We start from the raw sequence: 25,990 nt of genomic DNA, 5'->3' as shown, positions 1-25,990 counted from the left end.
GTTAAAGGAAACATTCAAGTGAGAAAAAACATGACCCCACTGAATAATGACAGAACCACTCAGCGGCTCTATCACCCTTCCAAATGAGGTAACTGATGATAAAAATGCCATGTTACTAAACTGGGAAAATGGAAGCCCTTCTACTGAGCTATGCAACGAACATACGCTGAAAAAGAAAAAAAAAATGGGGGGGGGCTACAGGGAAGGGAAAGATGTTTGTGTTTCCGGGAACAATTGTAGTATTAGGATTTACCCTAGGAAATCAACTCATTAGCTAAAGAAATGTAATTATGAGGGAATAAATTCAGTTCTTGTGCAATCCTGAAGAAGATGGAAGCTGAATGATTTATACTGTCCAACATTAAAACTTATCACAAAATTTAGTCATTAATAGAGTGTGGTATCTGCACAAAGATATACAAAACAGACCAACGTATCCGACTAGAGAGTCCAGAAAAAAAACTATGTATATTTACTTGATTTGTGACAAAGGTAACACTGAATTTCCCTGGGTAAAAGATGATTTTTCAATAAATATGCTGATCAATTAGCTATCCATATCAAAAATAAATAAATCTCGACCCCCACCTCACACCATACCCTATAATCTATCTGAAATAGATTTTAGATCTGAGTGTAAAAGGCACAGCAGTAATAAATTTAGAAGAAAATACAGCAAATTATCTTCCTAACCTTAAAGTAGGCAAAGGTTACTTTAAAAGGACACAAAATTTACTAACTAATCAGAAGAGAAATAATGACAAAATGGACTACATTATAATTGAGGACTTCCTTTCACTGAAAAAACTATTAAGAAAATAAATAGCCAAGCCACAAAGTATGAGAAGATATTTGCAGTACATTTACTCAAACAAAAACTCATACCCTTAATATAAAAAGAACTCTTATAAAACAATAAGAAATGAGACAACCCAACAGAAAAAAAAGAGGTGGGGGGAGAAAAACTAGAAATGTATTTTTAAAAAGATAACCAAATGCCTAATAAACATATGAAAATGTGTTGAATTCGCCTAGATATAAGAAAATGAAAATTAAAATGTGATACCACCATTCAGCCACCAGAATACCTAAAATAAAAAGATAATACCAAGTGTTATCAAGGATACGGAGCAACTGGAACACTTATGCACAGTTGGTGGGAGTGTAAATTGGTACAAACATCCTGGAAAATTCTTTGGTCCTACATACCTACTGAAACTGATCATCTGTACACTTCTGACTCAGCAATTCCAATCCTAGGTACACACCCCAAAGAAATGTGTGCCTATGTTCACAAAAATACAGGCAGAAGAATGTTTACAGGTACAGGTTATGTTTTGTTGATCTAGATGCAAATGTGTTCACAATGGAAAAATATGCAGGACTCAAAACTGATGACTGGCAAAGATTACAGCCAAGAAACTTTATGGGGTAGTTTTACTCTGTCACTTAGGGTTGCTTTGAGTCGAAAATGGCTCAACAGCACCCAACAACAATACTGATGATGTTTGTGCTTTACCCTGTATAAGTAATATTTCAACAAAAATCACACACACGCTCAAAAAAAAAAAAATCCCTCAGTGGATTGCTGAAGTCCCTCTTTGCTTCAGAGTCCTCCGCTAATGAAAATGGACCCAGACAGTCACTCTGGATAAGTCATATGTCATGCCCTGGGATTATGGATTGATTTTAGCCAAGAAACGGGGATAAAATAATCTCATATTCATCTTCTATTTTTACATGGCTCTCACGAGTACAAAATGAATAAAGAACCACAAAGGAACAAGGCTTGGGTGAGGACAAGAAAAAGCACTTAGGAAGTTCTTACAAGATATTAAAGGAGAAAAGAGTATAGAAAGGGGTTTTGAAAGCTGAAATAATTACTAGAGAGTCTGTGGTGATACAACTCCTAATACGAGCCCTAGAAAGAAGGGAGAAAGTGGTAAAGCAACCTCAGAAAAAGAGGTGGTTGATACAATAGGTTCATCGGGAAGGGTCCCCAGACTCCTTTAGATTATTCACTGGGCAGAAGAGATCAGAAGCAGGAATGGAACGTTAAGTTTCTCTCTGAAAAACTGCAAACTGTCTTTGGTGCCCAGTAGCCAAAAATTCAATTAAAATCACTACCACCATCACTATCCACGAAACCTGCCACTGATATTGGACTTTGAAACCTGTCGAAATTTTTAAAAAAAAAAAAAATTTTTTTTTTTTTTTAAACTACATAGATTTACAATCAACCTATGGGATTTAGATACTTCACAAAGAAAAAGTTCTCCATCGGGCTGGAAAATATTGTCAAAAGGAATCTGTTGTCCATTGTCTTTTTTTTCTTCTCCCTCCAAAAAAATTTTTCTCGGTGCTCAAGAATGGGGAAACTTCTAGAAAGGTAGGGGCTTCAAATTACACCAAAATAACTTTAACAACAGCCTAATCTCATTGTTAGGGTTTTGGAACCAGGGGAATCAGCGTGAGGGGAAAATAGTGTTGGCAACCATTTCAGAAGTTGTCTAGTCCGCTCTTTGCTTTATTTCAGCAAAACCGCCTTAAAGAATTTCACATGTTAAAAATACATTCTATTTCTGAACACATCCAGATAAGGAGATTTCTCTACCTCCCGTGGTATCCCATTTCAATGACTGTCACTCTGAGGAAATTTTTCCTTAGCTACCTCCTAAATCTGGTCATGCCGTTTAAATTATTTCGTTTGTCTTATTCTTAATAAAGATGGAAAGTTAGTGGCATTCATTCTCTCCATGATCACAATCCATTTTATAATAATGTCCAAACTTTGTTTTTATCATTTACAAGACATCTGTACATCCATTATCTATTTAACTCTTGAAACAATCCTATCATTATTAGTTACTCTATAACTGAACCACTGCCGTTGAGTTGATTCTGACTCAGAGCGACCCTATAGGACAGAGTAGAGCTGCCCCATAAAGTTTCCAAGGAGCGCCTGGTGGATTCCAACTGCCAACCTTTTGGTGTGCAGCCATAGCACTTAACCACTACACTACCAGAGCTTCCAGGTTTTATATATGAGGAACTAAATACATAGCTTATAACATTATTATATAGTTCTTATAAATGAGGAAATACATACAGAATAAAGAAATTTAGGCTTACGGAGGAAACCTGACCCAAGGGTACTCAGCCATTCGGTGCTTAGGCTCAAACTTAGCTACCTACTTCATATAAAACCCTTACTAAGTCACTAACCCTCCTTCCTCCCAGTTGGCTAATGCCCCATTTTCTTCACGGCCAAGTCCAGGATAAGAAAAACCATGTTAGGACAGCTTAGCAAATGCTAAGTAAAATGAGAGGGCTTGCTTCTATAGGGGACCCATATGTCATTTTATTTTCTAAATTGACATTGTATATTTGCAATGGGTATCTGTGATTTTTGCCAGCATCGTTCCCCTTTTTTTTTCACCAACTGTACCCAGAGCTAGAGCTCCCTTGGGGACTGTCAATCACTGTGCAGCCTTCCCCTGTCCAAAGAGCTGGCACAGAATCCAGGCTAGACCAGACATGTTTTCCCAGGAATTTGAATTTTGAGTAGAGTAAAAGAAAATTAGAAATGTCCGTATTTCATTTATCTCACAGACAAGTTCCCCAGACCCGCCCTGGTTTCCAAAAACTAGTCCTTCAACTTCCTCTCAATTCTCTGAGATATCCCATATTCCCACAAATTGTTTTTCTGCTTAAATTGGCTTCTGTGGCTTGCAGGAGGAGGGCCTTCACCGATACAACTCTTTAGAGAAGTAGAAGGAAATACATGCTCGTTAGTTCTGCCTTTATTGCGTGTTTAATACACAGGTGGGAAATATTAAAATGAAATCAGTCGCTTAGCATATTGTAAACTAAGAAAATGCCCTCATGTTGGAAAAAGTAGTAACTTCTTGTTCGACTGATCAAAGGCAGTAATAAGTTGGCAAGTTCTCCAGATTCCTGGCTACATTTTTCTGTTTGGGAAATGTAAATAGCTTTGAGGATATTCGGTTTTTCAGGAACTACAGAAAATGGATAACAACTGTAAATGTGTTTTATGAGGTACTTTCCCTGTGACAAGTCCTTTCTCTAGAAAAGACTGAGGAGGGCAAGAGCTACCGTAGCAACACGGTTTCTGGGAACCCCTCCACCACAGGTAAAAAGGAAACACAGGTCTCAGGCTGGAAAACACCTTTCACCTCCTGGCTGGTTAATCAAAGGCAGCCTAGGTGTTAATAAAAAAACAATAAACCGGTTGCCATCTACTCAATTCCAACCCATGACAACCCCATGTGTGTCAGAGTAGAACTGTGCCCCATAGGGTTTTCAACGGCTGATTGTTCCAAAGTAGATCTCCAGGTCTTTTTTCTGAGGTACCTCTGGGTGGACTCGAAGTTCCAACCTTTCAGTTAGCAGCTGTCATGGATTGAATTGGGTCCCCCCAAAATATGTGTCAACTTGGCTAGGTCATGATTCCCAGTACTGTATGACTGTCTACAGTTTTTTCATCTCATGTGATTTCCCTATATGCTGTAAACCCTATCACTATGATATAATGAGATGGATTAGCGGCAGTTATATTGATGAGATCTATAAGATTATATATACAGCATCTTAAGCCAATCTCTTTTGAGATATAAAAGAGAGAAACGCGCAGAGAGACATGGGGCCCTCATACCGCCAAGAAAACAGTGCCATGAGCACAGCGCGTCCTTTGGACCTGAGGTTCCTGCGCTAAGATACTCCCAGACCAAGGGAAGACTGATGCATCACAAGGACCTTCCTCCAGAGACAGAAAGCCTTCCCGTGGAGCCAGAGCCCTGAATTCAGGGCTACTGGACTATGAGCGAATAAACCTCTCTTTGTGAAAGCCATCCATTTGTGGGATTTCTGTTATAGCAGAACTAGATGACAAAGACAGCAGCTGAGCACATTAACTAATGACCACTGATAGTTCCCAAGATTTACGGCTAGTTGGCCAATTTTTGTTTCTCTACCACGTGCCATCTTCCTTCTTCTGAACACTTATTCCAGCCATTCCTCCTTCCCAAAGTGCTCCTCTCCCAGGTATGTAAATTTCTGCCCAACTGATTAAATTTCTTTGCATCCCTGACAGCACATCACATTTATTCCCTTATGAATATAGAGAAATTTCAGCAGCTACTTATTTGCTGATTTGAATAATCGTTTCAACAACTTTGAGGGCAGAGGAGGAGACCTCCAGTTGTTTCAGCTTATAAACGATTCACCTATTTGTAAACCAAGTATTTTTTTTAACACCTACTATGTACAGGTGGTGCAGTTGTTAAAAGCAATCAACTGCTAACTGAAAGGTCAGCGGTTTGAAACCACCAGTGGTTCCACAGGAGAAAGAGGTGGCAGTCTGCTTCTGTAGAGGTTTACAGCCTTGGAAACCCTACAGGGTCTCTAAGAGTCAGAATCGACTTGACGGCAGTGGTATGTACAGGCGCCCTGGTGGCACAGTGGTTAAGAGCTTGGCTGCTAACTAAAAGGGTGGCAGCTGGAATTCACCAGCCATTCCTCTGAAACTCTATGGGGCAGTTTTACTCTGTCATATACGGTTGCTGTGAGTCACAATCAACTCAATAGCAATGGTTTTGTTTTTGTTTTTGTTTTGCTATGTACAAGATATAATGCCAGGGATGATGAAGAATATAAAGATGGATGTGACACAAAACTTACAAGGAGCTTAGGATCTAGTCAGAGAAACAAGGTCAGTACATGAATCACCATAATTAACACAAGCTATTGTTGTCAGTTGCCACTGAGTTGACTCCAACTCGTGACGACTCCATACGTGCAGAGTAAAACTATGCTCCATAGGGTTTTCAAGGCTGTGACCTTTCGGAAGCTGATCAGTAGGTCTGTCTTTCAAGCTCCCCCAGGGCGGGGTTTGAACCACCAACCCTTCAGCTAGTAGTTAAGTGCAAAATACTTATGCTATGGGTTATGCTAAAGAAGGGTGAGATTACTTAGTACTCTGGGGGGATTAGAGAAGAACTTGGAGGAGGTGGCAGTTGAGATGAACAGGAAGGAGAAGACATTATTTCTTTTATAAACATTAACAAATGCAAAAGGAATCCTGGTGGCCCAACGGTTAAGCACTCGGCTGCTAACTAAAAGACTGGCGGTTCAAACCCACCCAGTGGCTCCAGCAAGAAGTGGGAGAACTCAGGAAGTTAATGGATGACACAGGGGACAGTGATGCTTTTGAATATGTGTATGTTGTACAGAAAATGACAAAACAGTGAGTATAACTATATCACGAGTTAACGGACATTAAACACACTGAGGAATTCTGGGCTCATCACACACTAATGTCACTATATAAGGCAGTCTTAAGTAACCAAGAGACCTGGGATGATCTCACAGGATAAGTATATCTGAGAAAAACTCGTATTGTTCCCACTTTTTGTAAACTGTCAATTTATGATTATTAAACTAGAATTTATATAAGAAGCTCAGATAATCACATTGTTAAACATTCTTCAGTGCTCTGTATAAATAAGACACAGGTGCCACCCCATCCTCTCCATCCTTGTGACTGTGTAATAAATGGTCTTTATATGAAAATCTAGCATCAGGACAAAATCCTGAAGGATTCTTCCGGATTAACCAAGAAAGTTGATTTCTTGGTAAAACAGAAATAGATGTTTATGATACTATAATGTGTAGACTGGCTATATGCATATGATTTTTATGTATATAGCAAATACAGGTAGCTCAGCTAAAATTATCAGACCACTTTATCATCAACTGACTGTAGACTGGGAAATCCTTCAACAGAATTTTCTCACAACTGCAATGAAATAAACAGGCTCATATCATTGAAATTTCTTAGGGAAATAAAAACCCTGATCCTTTTAAATTTAGAGTACTTAAATATCCAGGCAGCCTCATCTGGTTCAGGTACCATGTTCCAGGGATCATAAACCTGCCCAGTTCATTTATACTCCTGAGAATTAAAGCAGGAAGAAATATTTGTGAAGGGGTTCTCTGTTATTTGTGGAGGGAGTCTCTTGTTACCGTCAGAAAATTAACTGTAAGGGTACCAACTGGATGAGAAACAGCCAGATAATGTCAAGAACCATCCAAGAAAAAGAAATGTCTGATTTTAGTACGATTAGTATATTTATATATTTAAGTGCTCCACTACTAACTGAAAAGTTGGCAGTTCAAATTCACCCAGAGGTACCTCGGAAGAAAGGTCTGGCAATCTACTTCTGAAAGATCAGCCAGTGAAAACCCTATGGGGCTCAGTTCTACTCTGACACACATGGGGCCACCAGGAGCTGGAATTAACCCGAAAACCGGAATCAACTTGAGAGCAACTGGTTAGGGTTTTTTTTTTTTTAGAAACTTTTGGATGGTAACAGAAGTGGAGATACACAGAACTGCTTTATTTTATCTACAATGACATGTTTGTGAGTTAAATCTCAGTTATGAATCACACTGGGCATGCCCACTTCTTATTTCCTATAGGCCTGGTTAGTGGAATTACCTTTACAGCAAATTATTAAGAGAATTAATAATGAACGTTCTGACTGAAGATCCTAAAATGACGGTGGTGCAAATGTGTGTTTTGTCAACAAAAAGTAAAGCTTTACCACTGTGATGTAAGACCAGCACTCACAAGCCCTAAGGGACAAAGACCACATCCATCAGTAGACTTCCTGATTAACAGGAAAGGAAGAAGGCAGACTCTAAAGACATTTCCACAAACTCCAAACAGATTTCTCTTCCCTCAGGAGGGTACCTCTGCAGGGGCTGCGGAGCCGAGGAACTCACACTCGAGTCACCCTCAGACGTGCCACCCTTGCCTGCTACCACGTCTCTGCTATACTTGCAGGATGACCGATGATAGCATTTGTGTTAACCTAAAATAAATAAATACTGGTTTTCTACCTCAGCCCAGAGATTAATGGCTGGATCCTGAAAAGGTTTGCTTATTAAAAAGTTGAAATTGACCATTTTTTTCCTGTTTCTCAAGTGAATTTAGAAGTTTCCATTACTTTACACAATTGCAGGGAAATGTGTTTGAAAGGTTATTGGAAGTGACAGATGGATCTATTTTGAAATAAAATTAAGCCTGTGGTACTACTGAAAGGAAGTCACGAAATCCAAAATTAAACTGGCCATCATGGTCCTAAGCTGTTTTAGTTTCTTTCTCAATGAAGTACAAAGAGTGGGAGGCTGAAGCAAGGCTGCCGCCTCTTCTCTGAATTTCCTCACTTTGGTCAATTGGTATTGGACCTACAAACTGTCTTCTTAACGTAACGTACTCCCCGAAATTTTAAGCCCATATATATTTAGAGATGAACATCAAATATGTCCTTCATGGGTATCACCAAGAACACAACTCTAATTTCTTATATATGTGACTTCAAAGATCTGGAAAAAAAAATATTTATAAGCAAGTTACGGTTCATCAAAAGTTCCACTTAGAATGAGATTTTAAAAATACATACATTTCTCAAACCCGCTGTGCACTCTAGACACCCTTAGAGATCATTTGTATTGTGGACTGCTTTGCTGAGGGTTTCCATGAGGAGCCACACCTACCTTATTGTGTTCATACTTGTATGGGATCTTGAGCGTGTCCATGGCTCTGATCATGGCCTGCATGGCTGTGAAGATGTTCTGGTACACCAGCTTGGTGAAGCCCCTTTTGTCTTCATCAGAGTATCCAGACCCGTGGATGATTCTCATTTGCTTGATAAATGTGCTCTTGCCACTCTCTCCTGTCCCTGAAAGACGGACAACAGCAGCTATCAGACCATAACGCCTTCTCACAGTCTTCCAGATAATTCAACCAGAAATGGGGCATGGACTAGACACCCCTGAACAGCCTGCTGAGAGAAGCATCACAGCAGAGCAGCAGCACTGGACGTGGAAATGCCACTTATAATGAATACTTAGCACAACTATTAAACCCTGGTGGTGCAGTAGTTAAGTGCTACGGCTGTTCATCAAAATGTCAGCAGTTCGAATCCACCAGATGCTCCTTGGAAACCCTATGGGGCAGTTCTAATCTGTCCTGCAGGGTCGCTATGAGTCAGAATCCACAGGACGGCAACAGGCTTAGCAAGACTACGAGGATGAGATTGCATTCCAAAGGTAGATTAGCTCAAAAAAAAAAAAAAAAAAAAAAATCTTGTCACCTCCTTGGAAGCCACTCACCATGGAATTTTGATAGTGATTTGCAATAATGTGTCTTGCAAGAAACACAATGAAAACAGCACCTTTTGAACATAATAAAAACTCGATAATGCTCTCTTCCCCAGAGAATATTTGAAATACTTCCAGAAGGCTGGGCTGTTTGGCCAGGATTTAGATCTGGAAATGACATTTCACTTACACAAATGCTGTTCAGAGAGGGGTAAGAGAAGAAGGCTTAAAAAGTCTCTTAAAAAGGCATTTTCCTTTATGGGGTATAAAGAGAGCAGGGTATCCTGATCAGACAAGAATCAGGATTATTTTTCTAGACAGAAAGCATCCCCTGTATTTCGTTCTAGACAGGTTTGGTTGGCTGAGTTATCCCAGGAATCACCTAATTCAGAAAGTCACAGTGCCCGCTTGTGACTAACAACACGATACAGAAATTTTTGTTGGATCTTTTCTTCTCTGTTATCTCATTTTTTGCTTCTTAATATTCCTTTTCTGTTAACCATATGCCTGAAGATAATTCTGAACCACTACAAATGTCCACGGGAAGATGGAAAGATGAGAGATTATTTCACTGAATGACAACACAGTTCTTCTACACAGAGTCTAAAACTTTTAGTTTGTGAAAACTTCATTTTTCTAAACGTGAGTGGCTTTTTTCGTTATGTCACTTCATTTCTAAGTGATATTTCTTGCTCATTTTTAAAGTTCCTTGAGATTTCCAAAACAATAAAGGTCTCCCCCTAATCATGAGGATAAATAAAAGTACCCATTTGGATATTAAATATAGAAGAACAGAATGAAACAGAGAACACCCTTATAATCAGCGTCCTTACTGCTATTTCCTCTCTAAAATATTAAAAAGAACAAAAAAGGGGGGGAGAACTAAAAGTTAAGACCTTCAACTGTCCTATTTTAATTTTGTTTTTCTAGTGGTTGGATTTCATTACTATATAAACAATCACCAGAAATTCAAGTAAGTTGTACAGTGTTCACAGAAGCACTCTTAGCTGACTGCAGATGTCTCGGTAAACACAGAACCTCACACAGGTACAAGGAAAGACGATTTCCAGCCTCATGGCCCTGCAGTAGCCAATTCCTTTTATTTCTTTCCATTACTTTTAATAAAGTGATTGGGAATACCTTGGATGTACAAATTTAACGCTGCAAAGAGTTTAAAATGAATATTTTATAACCCTAACTATGAATATTGGAGAAACATATCAAGTACCTGAAAAGAAGCATCTCGAGTGGAAATAAAGCTACGAAACAGCCTCTCGTTAATCAGTCAACGATTTATACAATGAAACTAGTATTACTCTCCTAAGCAATTATAAGCCTGTAGGAAAAAATCCAGAGTGTTTCTTTGTTTATTATTCCTACCCAGAGCCAACAGCTTGCTCTCTGAGTCCAACTGTAGACATACCATGGAACGGCCATCTCTGCCAGTTCTTTCCACAACCAAAACAGACAAGATCTTAATATGTGAGGCCAACAGTATGAGAAGAAAAGGAAAGAGAATCAGGCAGTAGGGTCCTCTTTCTCTTGGTCACCTAAGAAGATTTTATATATTCACCCCAAAAATTAAAAAAAAAAGAAAGTAGCAGACTAGGTATAAAGTACATTGGCTTGCATTTCATTTAAGTTCAGTTAGGCAAGAGCAGTCATTGGCACCAACATTGCGTCTAGTCAACAAGCCCTCACTGGCACCTTCCACCTGCCGGACCTCATGCTAATTCAGACTCCATGTAGGGGCAGAACAAGTGACTGGGGCATGAATGAAACAAGGTGAGAAGAAAGAAAAAAGAATCCGTAAGTCAACTCCAAAGTAAAGAATTTTCCTACTGTCCCACCCCTCCCAGAGACCCTCTCTCCATCTCTCCATCTGGCCTAAGGAGGCTGGTCTGTAAGGATTTCGTCAGCAGCTCTCTTGTCCTCTGTCCTCTGCTTGGGTTTGCCCAGTAGGAGACACCAGGAGCTGACCAGAGGGCAGGAGAATAAGGAGAGAGTGTTTATCCCCTAGCTCCCTCCCTGCCGGGACACCATAGACATGCTGTGGCCCCTAGGGAAGTCCACAGATCTTGTTGGGTGTTCTCCTCCATACAGTAACCACTCCCTCCTCCTGCCCAGCTGTCACTGGCTCCCAGTCACTGCACTAGCCCATACTGGTTACCTACACCTGGCTCACTCCTTTGTAAACAATCTCTTTATAAAGTTCTCCTTAGTCACCTAGTTCTAGTGTGTCATATGTTTCCTGATGAGACCTTGATGGGTACAAATACCAAAAGGAAAGCAGGGGCATTTAATAAGCTGGAGAACAAGAAGGACAAGGAAATAAAGGGTGCCCTCTCCTCTTCCCCTGCTCTTTTCTCTATAAATATCATTTATAAGGTGCTGTCTATTTTATAAAGTGCTTTCTATTCAGTAACTCACTCTCACAACACTCCTCTGGAGGCCCATCACGATGAGGAAACATGTGTCATCCAGGTAAGAAATGACAGAGCCCAGAACAGAATCCAGGGCTCCTGACTCTCCGCCAAAGTCCTAACAAATAGTGTACTTATCTTGCGGAGCACATGCACACATGCACACTTGGAGCCCAATCTCCAGAACAGACAAGGGAAATGGTGGCCTCCACCTCCTGAATATGCCCTTCTCTTGTAGAGAAAACAGAAAGTAGCATTCAATCCTTTATGCTTTGCAAAGTAGTCTGGAGAATGTTGTCATTTTATCCTCTCAAAAATCTGTGAGATAGCTTTATTTTTCCTCATTTCACAGAAAAGGGAAGGGGAGCTTAGAGAGGTGGAGCAACATGCCCTAAGGTAGGCGGCTAATAAAGAGCAGCAACAGCGTGCAAGCCCAGGTCTTCCAGTGCCTGGCTCAGACCTGTCACAACTTCCAGAATTTCACAGCTGTCCCAAACCCAGGATACTTAACTCCCACAACCTAAAACTGTCTCAGCACAGCTTTGACTATACCCAACTATTTATTCATTTAATCTAATCTGGGATTTCTGAATACTACTTCAATTGGGGGGACGTGTTTTGAATCTTGGTTCTAAATTCCAACTGCTTTGTCATCCCTCCCAGATAAATCTCCCTGATGAACGCAATGCTCACACTTTGATTTTATTATATAAATGAAGCAAGTGCAAAGGGGACGGCAAACCTTCACGTAAAAGAACATCTGTGTGATGCTATAGGTAGAATGAGAAAAATAGTAAATTAAAGTATTATTCTGCACTATTTAGCCAAAAGGAAAGTATATGGACTCATCAACCACGCAACAAACTCAGCTTCTTTGTTCCATTAAAAACAGTTGTGGCACAGAGACAAACAGACTATTGTCACTAAGTGTAAAAGCCAAGTTTCATGGGCCTTCCTATTTCTGTTGAATTACACAATATTCTCAGAGTTTGAAATGGGCATTTTAACACTCTAATCATGATTAGTATGAAAAAAAATATATTCGGTACAATTAAAAAAAAAATCTGTTCCTAAATTATATAAATGATGTTGCTTCCTAAGTAAGGCCATACAAAAAGGACTTCACCATACTTTATCTCTGATTGAAAGAAAGCAGGCTTGTTCACCTGGTAGGTTGCTTTGTGAAGCCAGTGATGGCTAATCTCTTCTCACAGCACAGGGCAGTGAAAAGTACAGATAGCTCTGGCCTACCTAAAGAAATACTAATCGACTGTTTCCAAGACTACTGGTAAGATAAAACCTAAAAACTAGCCCTTATGTAAAATGCCAGGGAAGTGGGGGGGGGGGTTCTTATTTTTGCTAGTTTGAATATATCTCCAACCATTTAACAACTTTAACGGCACATCAAAAACCCATGCTTTCTCCGTCAGTGGTCTAAAAACTTTTCCCCAGAAGTTATTTGTACCTTTAGGCACATATTCTGTCTTTTCTTATCCAAGCTCATCAAAGCATCCAGAAATGAGACTTTTTAAGAATCATGCCATTAAAAAGGCTACTTGATCCAGCATGTGTAATTGGCTTTGAGGCATAAGTGTCTACTCACTGTATCAGGATAAAGCCCAGAGGGCAAACCCTAGTCTTTTTCACATATCCTGCTATCAGAACGAACATAAAATAGAAACTTAATTCCCTACTATGGAATGCATCACTTGATAAACTGTTAGAATACAGGATATTAGACACACACGCATACACACAATCTGAAGCTTCCATTTGAGGCTCTGCCAAAATCTTTTTGACACAACAGAATTCCCACAAACAGGTCTGGCCACAAATTCATATTTATTTTATGTATCCCATTCATTTTAAGCATCTATAGATTTACAGATTGTTTTGCCCATTTGCACAATAAAATCTGCAATTAGGTCTGAACGATTAATCTCTAAAGGCAGGACAGGTTTTCTTCTCTCACACTCCACCTGAGATGACACTTTTAAATCCAGTTACAGGTTAACTTCTTAATGGTAATGAATTAGCATTTGTTGTTGAAAGCAGTTACAAACTCATTTGTTTCTTTTCTCACACTTAAATTGAATTCCTGGACTACCGTCTTACCAAAAGAGCCACAAAGTACAGCTCACTACATACATAAGTGTTGCTAAGTGCCCTAAAAATGTCTGTCACTATTGTCACTGTCCTGAAGAATGCTGTTGGCCCCAATTCCCATACGGGGGCCCTGGGACACAATCACTCAACATTGCACTGTCAGGTGCTTCAAGGGTCCACATAGTTCATTCCCTTCCTCAAGGAAGCAAGCCAGAAAATGCAGCTTAAGTGCCTTTGCAGGGCCGCCGGCAGGCTGAGGAAGGCCCACAACACTTACACTTTTTTAGGTTCCTTGGGAAATAAATAAATGCCAAAACGGAGTTAGAAAAACTGTGGTATTTAAAGTTGTAGAATAAAAACATTTGTTTTGCCTTGCCAACGCCTTTCATGCCTGTATTAGGAGGTACTGTCAACCCATCGGAAGTCTACATCTGAAGCCCTTAATGAATGTGACAGCTCAGGCCCAGCGCCCCTGGTCCCGCCCCTCCTGACTGGCCAACGCCCAGAGAAAGCAGAGCTAAGAAAATCCAAGCCCTCACTCAGGTGAGTTACAATTCAAGTAAGCTCTCTGAAAGTCCATTTCTGCAAGCTCAGAGTTTGTAAAACACAGAAGCTCGGCACAACCACACATAAACTTGGAAAAAGTAGAAATTTCAAGGAGGAATTTTTTTTTTTTTTACCCACAAGAACATCGTCAACTCACACCTGCAAAGAATTAATAGCCCCAAGATAAAAGTCATTCAACAGCGCTGAGTTAAAATGCAATCCATGTGTTGTCTGCATTCCAAGCTACGGTATGTTTGAAAATATATGCCTTCTGCCTGCTGCACGTTCTCCTCCACTTAGGTTGGAAACCTGCGCTTGAAAGAGAACAGTTTGATATGAAAGTCACCACCATTTCCCCGTTTAAGAGACTATGTCCCTTGAAAGTAAGGGCTGGGAAAGCTTAACCGTTTATCCCCAGGAGGGTCTGGTAGAAAGTACTGAACGGTTTAAAATTGTGGCATAGAAATTAACTGAATTCAGTATCTGACTACTAGTAACCAGGGCCATTAATAATAACTAATCCAATTTAAATTGTTTTTATGGGAAAGAAAGGCAAAACGCATTAAAATCCAATTATCTTTTGAAAATGCTGTTATTAACTGAAAATACTTGAATGATGCTCTAGTCCTGGGCTTCTCAAAGTGGTATAATCCTCCTGGGAAAGGTGCCTGGTAGTGCTCTAAGGTTACTCAGAAGTGCAAGAGCATTGTCTTGCTTGATGGCCTACAGTGAGCATTTGTGTATTAAAAGCTAACGTCACTTGGTTAAACAACCTTGTGAATGTATTTTATAAAAAATCTTTAAAGCGTATACTCTAAAACGGTAAATTTTATGGTATGTGAATTACAACTCGGTAAAAAAAAAAATTTTTTTTTAAGCCAACATCGTATGGTTTGGAGAAGAACATAAAACTTTTATGAATTTTCACACTAAAATATTTTCAGGAGGTTACTTGGAGCCAACTTGTCCAGCCATCCCCATCCTTTACATGCCTTGGGAAGGCGTGATCACACTCTTTCTGCCTCTGCATGTATTTCAGAAGAAAAGCTTGAGAAGCCCTGAACTACTCACTAATTTACAAAGGAGCTAAGTAATTCATTCAAGGACTCATTGGCTGCTGACAAAATAGGCAGAAGAGGGACTAGAATCTACCATGGTTTCCTCTCCGCCCAGTGCTCCTGATCCTATGTCCTCACACACTTCCTTTTTATAAAACATTTTCCTATTTCTAACAGTTATAAACTATTCATTATAGGAAATTTGGAAATAAAACAAGAGTTTTAAAACTGGTAAAATTTAAACATTTTTGGTATATTTCTCTCCAGTGTCCTATTCTAGGCAAACGCACTTTTTCCTGTTTTTATTGCTTTTTATAAAACTGAAATAATACTGTGTTGTTATTTTTCACTTAACACATTGGGAAAATTATTCCATAAGACTAATTATCCCTCAAAAATATTTCACAATGACTGTCTGAAAGTCCATCATGAGGATGTGTGATAATTTAACAATTCCCCTGTTGTAACACATTTTGAGTATTTCTAATTTTTCACTTTGCACGTCATTATACTTTGTCTTCTCGAGCCGCCCTTTGAAATCTTCTGTTCAGCTCTTTTACTTCATCATTTCTTCCTTTCGCTTTAGCTACTCAACATTCAACAGCAAGTTTCAGAGTCTCTTCTGACATCCATTTTGGTCTTTTCTTTCTTTCCTGCCTTTTTAATGACCTCTTGCTTTCTTCATGTATGATGTCCTTGATGTCATTCCACAACTCATCTGACTATGCAAAGGCATTCAACTGTGTGGATCAAAACAAATTATGGATAACATTGCAAAGCATGGGAATTCCAGAACACTTAATTGTGTTAATGAGGATCCTGTACATAGATCAACAGGCAGTCGTTCAAAGAGAACAAGGCAATACTACGTGGTTTAAAGTCAGGAAAGGTGTGCGTCAGGGCTGTATCCTTTCACCATACTTATTCAATCTGTATGCTGAGCAAATAATCCAAGAAATTGGACTGTAATGAAGAAGAACAGGGCATCAGGATTGGAGAAAGACTTATTAACAGCCTGCATTATGCAGATGGCACAACCTTGCTTGCTCAAAGTGAAGAGAACTTGAAGCACTTACTAACGAAGACCAAACACCACAGCCTTCCATATGGATTACACCTCAACATAAAACAAAAATCCTCACAACTGGACCAATAAGCAACATCAAGATAAACAGAGAAAAGAATGAAGTTGTCAAGGATTTCATTTTACTTGGATCCACAATCAACACCCATGGAAGAAGGAGTCAAGAAATAAAAGGGCATTGCATTGGGCAAATCTGCTGCAAACGCCTCTTTCAAGTGTTTCAAGTGTTGAAAAGTCACCTTGGAGACTAAGTTGCGCCTGACCCAAGCCATGGTGTTTTCAATCGCCTCATATGCACGTGAAAGCTGGACAATGAATAAGGAAGACCGAAGAAGAACTGACGCCTTTGAATTGTGGTGCTGGAAAAGAATATTGAATATACCATGGACTGCCAAAAGAATGAACAAATCTGTATTGGAAGAAGTATGACCAGAATGCCCCTTAGAAGCAAGGATGGCGAGACTACGTCTCACATACTTTGGACATATTATCAGGAGGGATCAGTCCCTGGAGAAGGACATCATGCTTGGTAAGGTAGAGGGTCAGCGAAAAAGAGGAAGACCCTCAACAACATGGACTGACACAGTGGCTGCAGCAATGGGCTTAAGTGTAACAACAATGTGGGGATGGCACAGGACCGGGCGGTGTTTTGTTCTGTTGTTCATGAGGTTGCTATGAGTCAGAGCTGACTCGATGGTACCTAACAACAACAATTTTTCACTTTTATAAATAATGCTCTGATAAACACCACTGAGCAAACATGTTTTGCCTGAATCTCTACTTACTTCCTTAGGAGAGCATCACAGAAATACAAATAGGCCAAAGGGGATAAACTTCTGTAGAGGCTTAGGCCATCCTTGTTGTTATACCAGTTGACATGATCATCATCATCTCAACATCCCTTTGCCAACTCTACATTTTTTTAATACCTAAAATTTCAGAGACAAAATTCTTATTTCAATTTCTATCTTTAATTTCTTGTGAAGAAAAACACATTTTATACTTTCTTGTCCATTTGTGAAGCCCTGGTGGCGTACTGGTTAAGTGTTCATGCTAACCAAAAGGTCAGCAGTTAGAACCCATCAGCTACTCCACAGGAGAAAAATGTGGTAGTCTGCTTCCATTGAGATTACAGCCTGCTAAACCCTATGGGGCAGTTCTACTCTGTCCTATAGGATTGCTACAAGTTGGAATTGACTCAACAGCAATGGGTTTGGTTTGTCCATTTGTATTTTTTCTTTTTTTTTTTTCTTTCAGAGTCCATGGGTGGCACAAATGGTTAAGCACTTGACCACTTATTGAAAGGTTGGCAGTTTCAAACCACTCAGAGGCGCCTAGAAAAAAGACCTGCTGATCTATTTCTGAATAGTCTGCATCACAGCAACAGCCTCTGATGATGGACGGGTGGTAGCTACGCATGAGTAGCAGTGGCCAGGAATTCAACTCAGATCTCCTGGATAGAAGGTGAGAATTCTACCACTGAATCCCGATAGATGGATAGATAAACAATAAAATATCAGATGGAGATGGTGCTCAATTCCAACTCATAGCAACCCTACAGGACAGAGTAGAACTGCCCCACAGGGTTTCCAAGGAGCAGGTGATAGATTCAAACTACTGATCTTTTTGGATCACAGCCATAGCTCTTAACCACTGAGGCACCAGGCCTCCAAAGAATTAAGGAAGGATAGTGAAATACAGAGTAGCCCAGCAGCTATTTTAACTTGGGAGATCAGGGAAAGCCTTTTTAAGAAGGTACATTTAAGCTGAAACAAAACTGAAGACACAGTCACAAGAAAATTAAAAGGAAGCAGCATTCCAGGAAGTGGATTGGCTGACATAGAGGCCAAGGTGGGAACAATCTTGGCCAGGCTGTTGGGGGTTACAAAAGGGTTAGACTATGCTGGCTGAGGCATAGCAGGTGACCGGGAGAGAGGCAGCCAACCACATGAGAGCACTGGCTACACAGACCGAGGCTGCGTCAGGCAGAGCACTGTACTCTGGGAAAGAGACTTTAGATTTTATTCTGAGTGAAGTAAACAGCTTTGGATGGTTTTAACCAGGGGAAGTGACATGGTTTGATTCATGGTAAATAAAGAATGTATTATAGGGAAAAATTAGTAGGCTATTCTAGTAATCCAAGCAAAAGATGACAGTGATTTGAACCAGGAAGGAAGGAGTAGTGATAGAATTGGAATGATTCAGGATACAATCTGGAGATGGATGAGATGCAGGTGATAAGGGAAAGAAGAGATGGCATAAGGATAACTCTGAGATTTCTGGCTTGAGTAACTAGGTAGATGGAAGTACTATACTCCCAGTTACAGAAACTGAAAGAGAAGAAGATTTAGGGAGAGACAGGTACATTCAGTTTGAGATGCTTATTCATTCCATCAAAAAGCACTTTTTGCACACCTTTAACGTTCTCTGCAGTGATGTAGAGCAAACAACGGCAAAGACAAAAACCATGACTAAGGCCCTTATACAAATGGGTGAGTCAGAGCAGACTGAAAAACCTGGGTTATAATTTCACTTCCTTCAAGTTTCCTTACGGAGAAAGACATGAAACATTTTGGTTTCTCAGTTATACACTCGTGTACACACACACATACAAATTTATTCATTTATACTTAAGACACTGCTACATGCACCCTTCTTTAGGGAAAAGTGGGACTTCACTGAATATCATTTGAACACATGATGCTATCATAAAAATATCAAGTCATAATAGCATCTTAAGAAGCGGGAATCCTCCTGACTAAATAGCCACCTGTAGAATTTCACACTGATTATTTCAGATAATACAAAACTTGAATGTATGCAAACCAGAATTTTCAGGTCACACACAAGTAAACGGCATACATAGGAACACAGTGTGTGGAATATGACGAGATGTACTTCTGCAAAGCACTCGGAGGTCCTTGTTAAACCAGTAAATATTTCCTCAGGATAGAATGGCCTAATGGCCCTCACTAAAGGAGAGCAACAAATTAAACTGTAGCCAAGGACATGGCCACTCAAGATAGGTCCAAAACGCCATTTTTCATCTCATTTCATATTTGTCAAGAGATAACTGCAGGCAGGTGTGCGGCGTGGAAAGAGCACCAGCTGAAATCAGGGGTCCTCCATGCCCCAGTGCATGGGGGAAGAAGATTCTCACGTGGTCGCTTGGCCTCTGAGAGCGGAAGATGAGGGAACTGGCCTGGATAACCTCAGGGGTTCCCTCCAGCTTTTGAATTTTATGATTACAGGCAGTTAAATTTACCCTCACTTTGAAAGGACCGAACCAATGGCTACTCCCAACAAATTCTGCATCACGATCACCTTCACTTGCTCCATGTGCAGCTTTTAAATCATTGAAGAGGCTTCGAGCCTTTTCTTGTACAAACCCCACTGCCATCTAGTCAATTCTGACTCATAGTGACCCTATAGGACAGAGAAGAACTGCCCCATAGGGTTTCCAAGGCTGTAAATCTTTATGGAAGCAGACTGCCACATCTTTCCCCAGGAGAGCAGCTGGAGGGTTCGAACCACCGACCTTTCAGTTAGCAGCGAAGCACTTTAACCACTGCACCACCAGGGCTCCTTTTGCGTGAAAGTAGGCTAAATAAGAACTGTATGCACCTGTTCAGACTTACCTACAAATTTAGCTAAAGACTTAAAGGCACAGGAATGGATCTCGTTCATAACCCAGGCATTGCCTGTATTGTCCTTCTCTCTAATGTCATTCCGCAGCATTTAAAGCCATTAATTATACTTCCCGTGAGCCAGGAAAAAACTTTACCTGTTATTTACTATGTATTAAAATATTAATTCAAATAACTTGACTGAAAACTACAGTAGTCTTCCTTCAAGGTGAATATGTCAAGATTTTTTTTTTTTCTCTTTTACTCATGTGGCTCTTCACTTTGAGCCTCTGAAATTAATTATCTTGTGAGGTAGGGGAATTAAGTGCTAGCAGGAGGGACCAAGTACTGCTCCAGTTCTGAGAACCAAAGATCTAGGATACCTTACAAAATGCACAGGTAGTCAGACTGTTGAACACCGCATGCTTTTTGAGCTAATACCACTTTCAAATAAGGACAATATTTCAAATAATGGCATGGAGAACACCAAGGAGGGTTTGGTATGTGTTCCAAGACTGTCTTTATTGTTGTTGTTGTTGTTAGGTGCTGTCAAGTCTGTTCCAACTCACAGCAACCTTCCGTACAACAGAACGAAATGGTCCTGCACCATTCTCACAATCGTTGCTGTGTTTGAGCCTACTGTTGCAGCCACTGTGTCATTCCATCTCACTGAGGGTCTTCCTCTATTTTGCGGACTCTCTACTTTGGAGCTATGATGGCGCAGTGGTTAAGTACTTGGCTACTAACCAAAAGGTTGGCAATTGAACCCACTAGTCTCTCCTGTCCTATAGGGTCGCTATGAGTCGGAATCAACTCGACGGCACTGGGTTGGGTTTCTGGGTAGTCTCTCCATGGAAGAGTCTGCTTCCTTAAAGATTTGCAGCCTTGGTCCTTTCGGTCCTTTAGGGTAACTATGAGTCAGAATCCACTTGATGGCAGTAGCTTTGGCTTTGGGTTTACTAAACATGAAACTATGAAGTGACCTGAGAAATACAATGTGTTACAGAAAACAAGGTTACTAAATCATGTGGTGTGGACACTGACTTAGCAGGAACTTTTAGAAATCAATTGTTCATGTAGTATCTGAGATTTAGTTAAAATGAAAAACTAAACTTAGAGAAATGTTTCCCTTTTCTTAAAGGAAGAAAAAGCATGATTAACACACACACACACACAAGCAAGCCAACCCTACGCATTGTTCACATTTTTGATTTTTTCTCTTGGGGGAAATGTTGATGTTGAACAAAAATCATAGTACCTGCTGGGGGTCTCATTATTAGCACTGATCCCACCCTCAAGGATTCTTGAAACTAATCATTTGCAAATGGCTAATCTGGGAGAAGTCAACAACTATGCCATGGAGAAATGCATTAGGAAATCATTTGGGCTCTCACTTCCCCTGAATGCATATAAAAAAAATAATTTTTAAGAATCAGCTTTTTAAAAAGAAGGATCCTTTACCACTGGGGCGTGAGAGGGAGGAAGTGGTTGCTTTGTGTTCAATACTCAGGGAACTTGGAAGATAGACACATGCTCTTTTCAATGTGATTTACTTCAAAGCGAGACAGGGATACCTCCTGTACCTTCATGTGTACAATCCAGGAGAGGACGGGCAGCATCTGGCACCACCAAGTGATGTCAAGACAACTTCCTCAGCCAGTTAAAGAGTTGCCCTACGATTTGTTTTGTTAATTTAAATTTTGTCCTCTAATTTGTTTTGCCTAATGGCCATATGTATCTCCAATATCCAAGCCAATGGCAGTAACAGACCTGCATTATTCCAGGTTTTTAGAAACAGCAGTGGTCAACCTGAGCCTCAAATAAATGAAAAGTGCCTTTTTCTGACTCTTAAGTAAGCTGCATGTGGAAATATGCCTTCTTTCTTTTGCTTAGAAGGATCACCCCTAGAAATGTATAACCAGTGGGCAGGAAATAAGAAAGGACAGTCTTACAACCAAATTTGCTCCTTGAGGAAGCACAATTAGAGAAAAGCACATTAATGCATTTTATTAATGTTTAGTAAGGCTCGCATTATGATGATTCCCTACCATTTAAAAAAGGAAGTGAAACCAATTACCCTCTTAATTTCAACTGAGCCTCTCATCTTGCTCCACAATCCATGGAACTGCTCAAAGAAACACAATTTTGAGTTAAAGGGGAATAATCCAAGACAATGTATGGCTCTTGGAATGGGTCTTGGTTTTAGGCCTCCTGACCCAACAAGGGGTATCCAAATCGTAGTTTATACACTGGAACATGCTTTCTCATTAACTGACATATTAATACATAAATACAACATCTGAGGTTGCATAAAAGTAAAAACCAAATGACCAGAAACCAACCGTTCTGTGTGCAATCATCTCTCTAAATATTTCATCATGAAAGAAGTAGAAAATCCGTAAGACATCAAATGAAAGCTGCGCGTCACATAGACTGTGCCAGCTTACTCGAACCAATAAAGAAGTTGATGGAAATTAAATCAACGGAACGCAAAATATTAAAACGAACAAACAAAAAAGGAAAATATTCAATCACTAGTCCTTGTAAAGTGGAATGGCATTCCCAAGGATATATTTCCAGTCATCTGTAAAACTATGCATGCATGTGCGCACACACACACACACACGCACACACACAGTCACAGAGACAGAGAGAGAGTTGGGGCAGGGACAGGGACTGAAAACCCAAAAGCTTTAGCCTAACGCTCATGCTAGAGTAATGACTTGCTTACCTTGTTGTCTACGTATGGCTTTCCCAAACATACTCACACAAAATATATCATCATTTAAATTTTTTTAAGTCTAAAAATACTACATAGTAAGTGGAATGACTACTAGAATGTTCTGTATCTTATACACATGCATGCACAAATTGAGAATAGAAGGTGGAGACACTTCTCCTGGTCATGTATTCTGAATAAACATTATTGCTGATGGTAACTAAACCAGTAATGATGGCTTATATTGTACTATAACAGATGGCATAGGAATTTTATAAAGTATGGGCAAAGTCTGAGCGAAGCCGATGAGCCACTTTTAGGTATATTAGGCTAGAAAATTTCCAGAGCATGGAATTGTAGCTCTAGAAACCACCCTCCTCCAGCTGTGGATGGGAAATGATGGCAGATACGCACTACTGAATGTTCACAGCAGGAGACAAAGCATCTTCTGACACAGGTTGAAGCAAGAAGCCTTCAAGATGTGGTAGAAAGCCCAGTGGGGACCAGAGAGATGAGGCTGAGACGGCTCGCCATCCGTTTACGTGCACAGCTGCGTGAAGAAGGGGCAGGCAGCCGAGCTGAGGTCTGGGAGTACATCCCCGCCTAGGCTACTCTGGGAGAGACAAGGGTACAAAGGGTGCCTGACGGTGTCACTTGCCTCCTTCCTGCTGTTGCTCCTGTATCAGACGTGTCCTTCTGCCTCCCTAATACAGTATAAGGAATGAGGGGTGAGGCAGATTTATCTCCACAGTGCTGAACATATGTACTCAGCATTTACAGCAATGTCCACCGCACTCACCTCGGAAGCTCCAGTGAGCTAGGCGTAAATCTCCAAATTACACTAATGCCCACAAGCCAGGCTCGAGCCATTTGCCTTCAGTTTGATTAGAAAATCGTGATCTTGAATCACAAAGAATTGAACATGTTTCTTTAAAGCCCTCCATAAATATTTCAGTCACTTTATCGAAAGCTCATTTATAGTCACTAAAGTTAACGGAAGATTTTCAGAGTAGAGCCGATGTTCCAAATCACTGCTGACTGTTAGGTCTTGTAAATGTTAACACTGCTGGAGAAGGGTAAAGTACGATTAATTCCAAAAGGTGGCACAGTGGTTAAGAGCTCAGCTGCTAACCAAAAGGTCGGCAGTTGGAATCTACCAGCTGCTCCTTGGAGACCCTATGAGGCAGCTCTCCTCCGTCTATAGGGTCGCTATGTGTCGGAACTGACTCAACAGCAATGGGTTTGGTTTTAGTTTGATTTCTCTTCCAATTCATCCCCAGAAACCAGTAGTCTAAATCACTGATGTCATTTAGGGGAAAAAATTCCAAACCACAAATCATTAGCCATAACAGAAAATCAGCTAAGGGGAAAAATGATTCTGGAATTTCAATTTCAACCTAAATTTAAAAGTAACTCTTCAAAATCTAATATATAAAGGTATAAAGATAATATTTTATAATTACAACGTGCTGGGTATTTCAATGAGGAACCCTGGTGGCACAGTGGTTAAGCACTCAGCTATTAACCAAAAGGTCAGTGGTTCAAACCTACCAGCCACTCCACAGGAGGAAGATGAGGCAATCTTCTTCCATAAAGATTTCAGCCTTGAAAACCCTATGGGGCAGTTCTACTCTATACTATGAAGTTGCTCTGAGTGGCAATCGACCTGACGGCAGTGAGTTTTTGGTTTTGGGGTATTTCAAGACATGACCACTGACCTCTTTTGCATATTAAGAGCATAAACGATGTGGCAAGTCTGATTTTTTCTTACCACAAAGAAGAAATTCTGATTGGGTTACCTCATCTTTAGTTACTCACTGACCTCCTAATACTTAAAGACTAGGGTGACCATACAACGTATCATCCCAAAGGGGTAACTTTTGAGAGTGAAAGGGGTGCTATTAAAAATTAAGATTGGACAACATGTGTAAACCACAGCAGTCCTAGACATACTAGGGCATGTGGTCGTCCTATTAATGGTATCCTGAAATGGAAGGGTTATAAGACAGCATTAAAAAAGCTGAAGAGAAACTACATAAAGATGAAGCATATAGGACCTGGAATAAAAATGAGTATAGGGCTAGTGCCTAGTCCCATTATCCCTTAAGGAACATGTTACAGAGGCAAGAGCGAGAGGTGTAACTCTCAGACCCTGGGCTGGGGCCTTCACTGCCTTGCATTAATGAGAAAAAATGGAAAGTGGTTCTCATCAGATTGTGTTGTTTTTTCAAGGAATGCCTAAATGAAAGGCCTAATTCCATACTGGATGATTGGTCAGGCCATTTTATGAAGTGGCTACAACAACGGGCTCAAACATAATGATTATGAGGATGGTGCAGGACCAGGCAGTGTTTCGTTGTGTTGCACATGGGGTCGCTATGAGTCAGAACTGACTTGATGGCCCCCAACAACAACAAGAACAATTAAGATAAAAACAAAACAAAAAAAAACCCACTGCCATCTTTTCCAACTCATTGAGGCCCCAAAGGACAGAAAAGAACTGCCCCGTAGGGTTTCCAAGGAGCAGCTGGTGGATTCGAACTGCTGACCTTTTGGTTAGCAGATGCAGCTCTTAAGCACTGCACCACCAGGGCTCCAACAATTAAGGTAGTCCCACAGATCTGATAAGCTACCTTTGTGTCAGCTAAGGCAGGGGAAGCAAGTCTAAAAAGTATATGAACTCCTATAATAAGATCTAACATACTGGGGGAATATATCTGCAAAAGATACTGCCAAGGGTTAATAGTAAAAATATATTTAAAACATTCACAAATCATATTTAAAAAGAAAAATCTCCTAATTAAAAAAATGGGTAATCATTTAAGAAATTTAATAACCAATTATAAAACATAATTTAGTCTCACTAGTGTGACACAATGGTTAAGAACTCAGCTGCTAACCAAAAGGTTGGCGGTTAAACCCACTAGTGGCTCTGCAGGAGAAAAGACTTGGCATTCTGCTCCTGTAAAGATTAAAAAAAGAAAATCCTGTGGGGCAGTACTACTTTATCCTACAAGGTCACTATGATTTGGAATTGACTCGATGGCACACAACAAGTGTATTAAAATAATTACAAATTCAAATCGCAATGACCATGCAGCCATGAAAAACTGTATTTTGTTACATTTCGCTAAATACGAAAACCTCCATGATGTATTGCTAAAAGGAAAACGTAGATTACAAATCCATATGTAAACATCATACCACTTCTTAAAATATATACACACACATATGCATAGAAA

General features: G+C 40.1%; 1 protein-coding gene across 4 annotated transcripts in view; it reads right to left on the bottom strand.

The window, feature by feature from the left end:
* The window catches only part of GNAQ (G protein subunit alpha q), a 325,499-nt gene that overhangs the window by 204,333 nt on the left and 95,176 nt on the right, over window positions 1-25,990 (bottom strand). For all 4 annotated transcript variants that reach the window (XM_064291202.1, XM_064291203.1, XM_023544734.2 and 1 more), the window contains one exon: window positions 8,581-8,765. In XM_064291202.1, the coding sequence (XP_064147272.1) occupies window positions 8,581-8,765 (185 nt within the window). The remainder of the gene's footprint in view (window positions 1-8,580; window positions 8,766-25,990) is intronic.

Source organism: Loxodonta africana, chromosome 9 (genome assembly GCF_030014295.1).
Source record: "Loxodonta africana isolate mLoxAfr1 chromosome 9, mLoxAfr1.hap2, whole genome shotgun sequence".
Classification (NCBI taxonomy): domain Eukaryota; kingdom Metazoa; phylum Chordata; class Mammalia; order Proboscidea; family Elephantidae; genus Loxodonta; species Loxodonta africana.
This window is presented reverse-complemented; position numbering and strand designations above follow the sequence as displayed.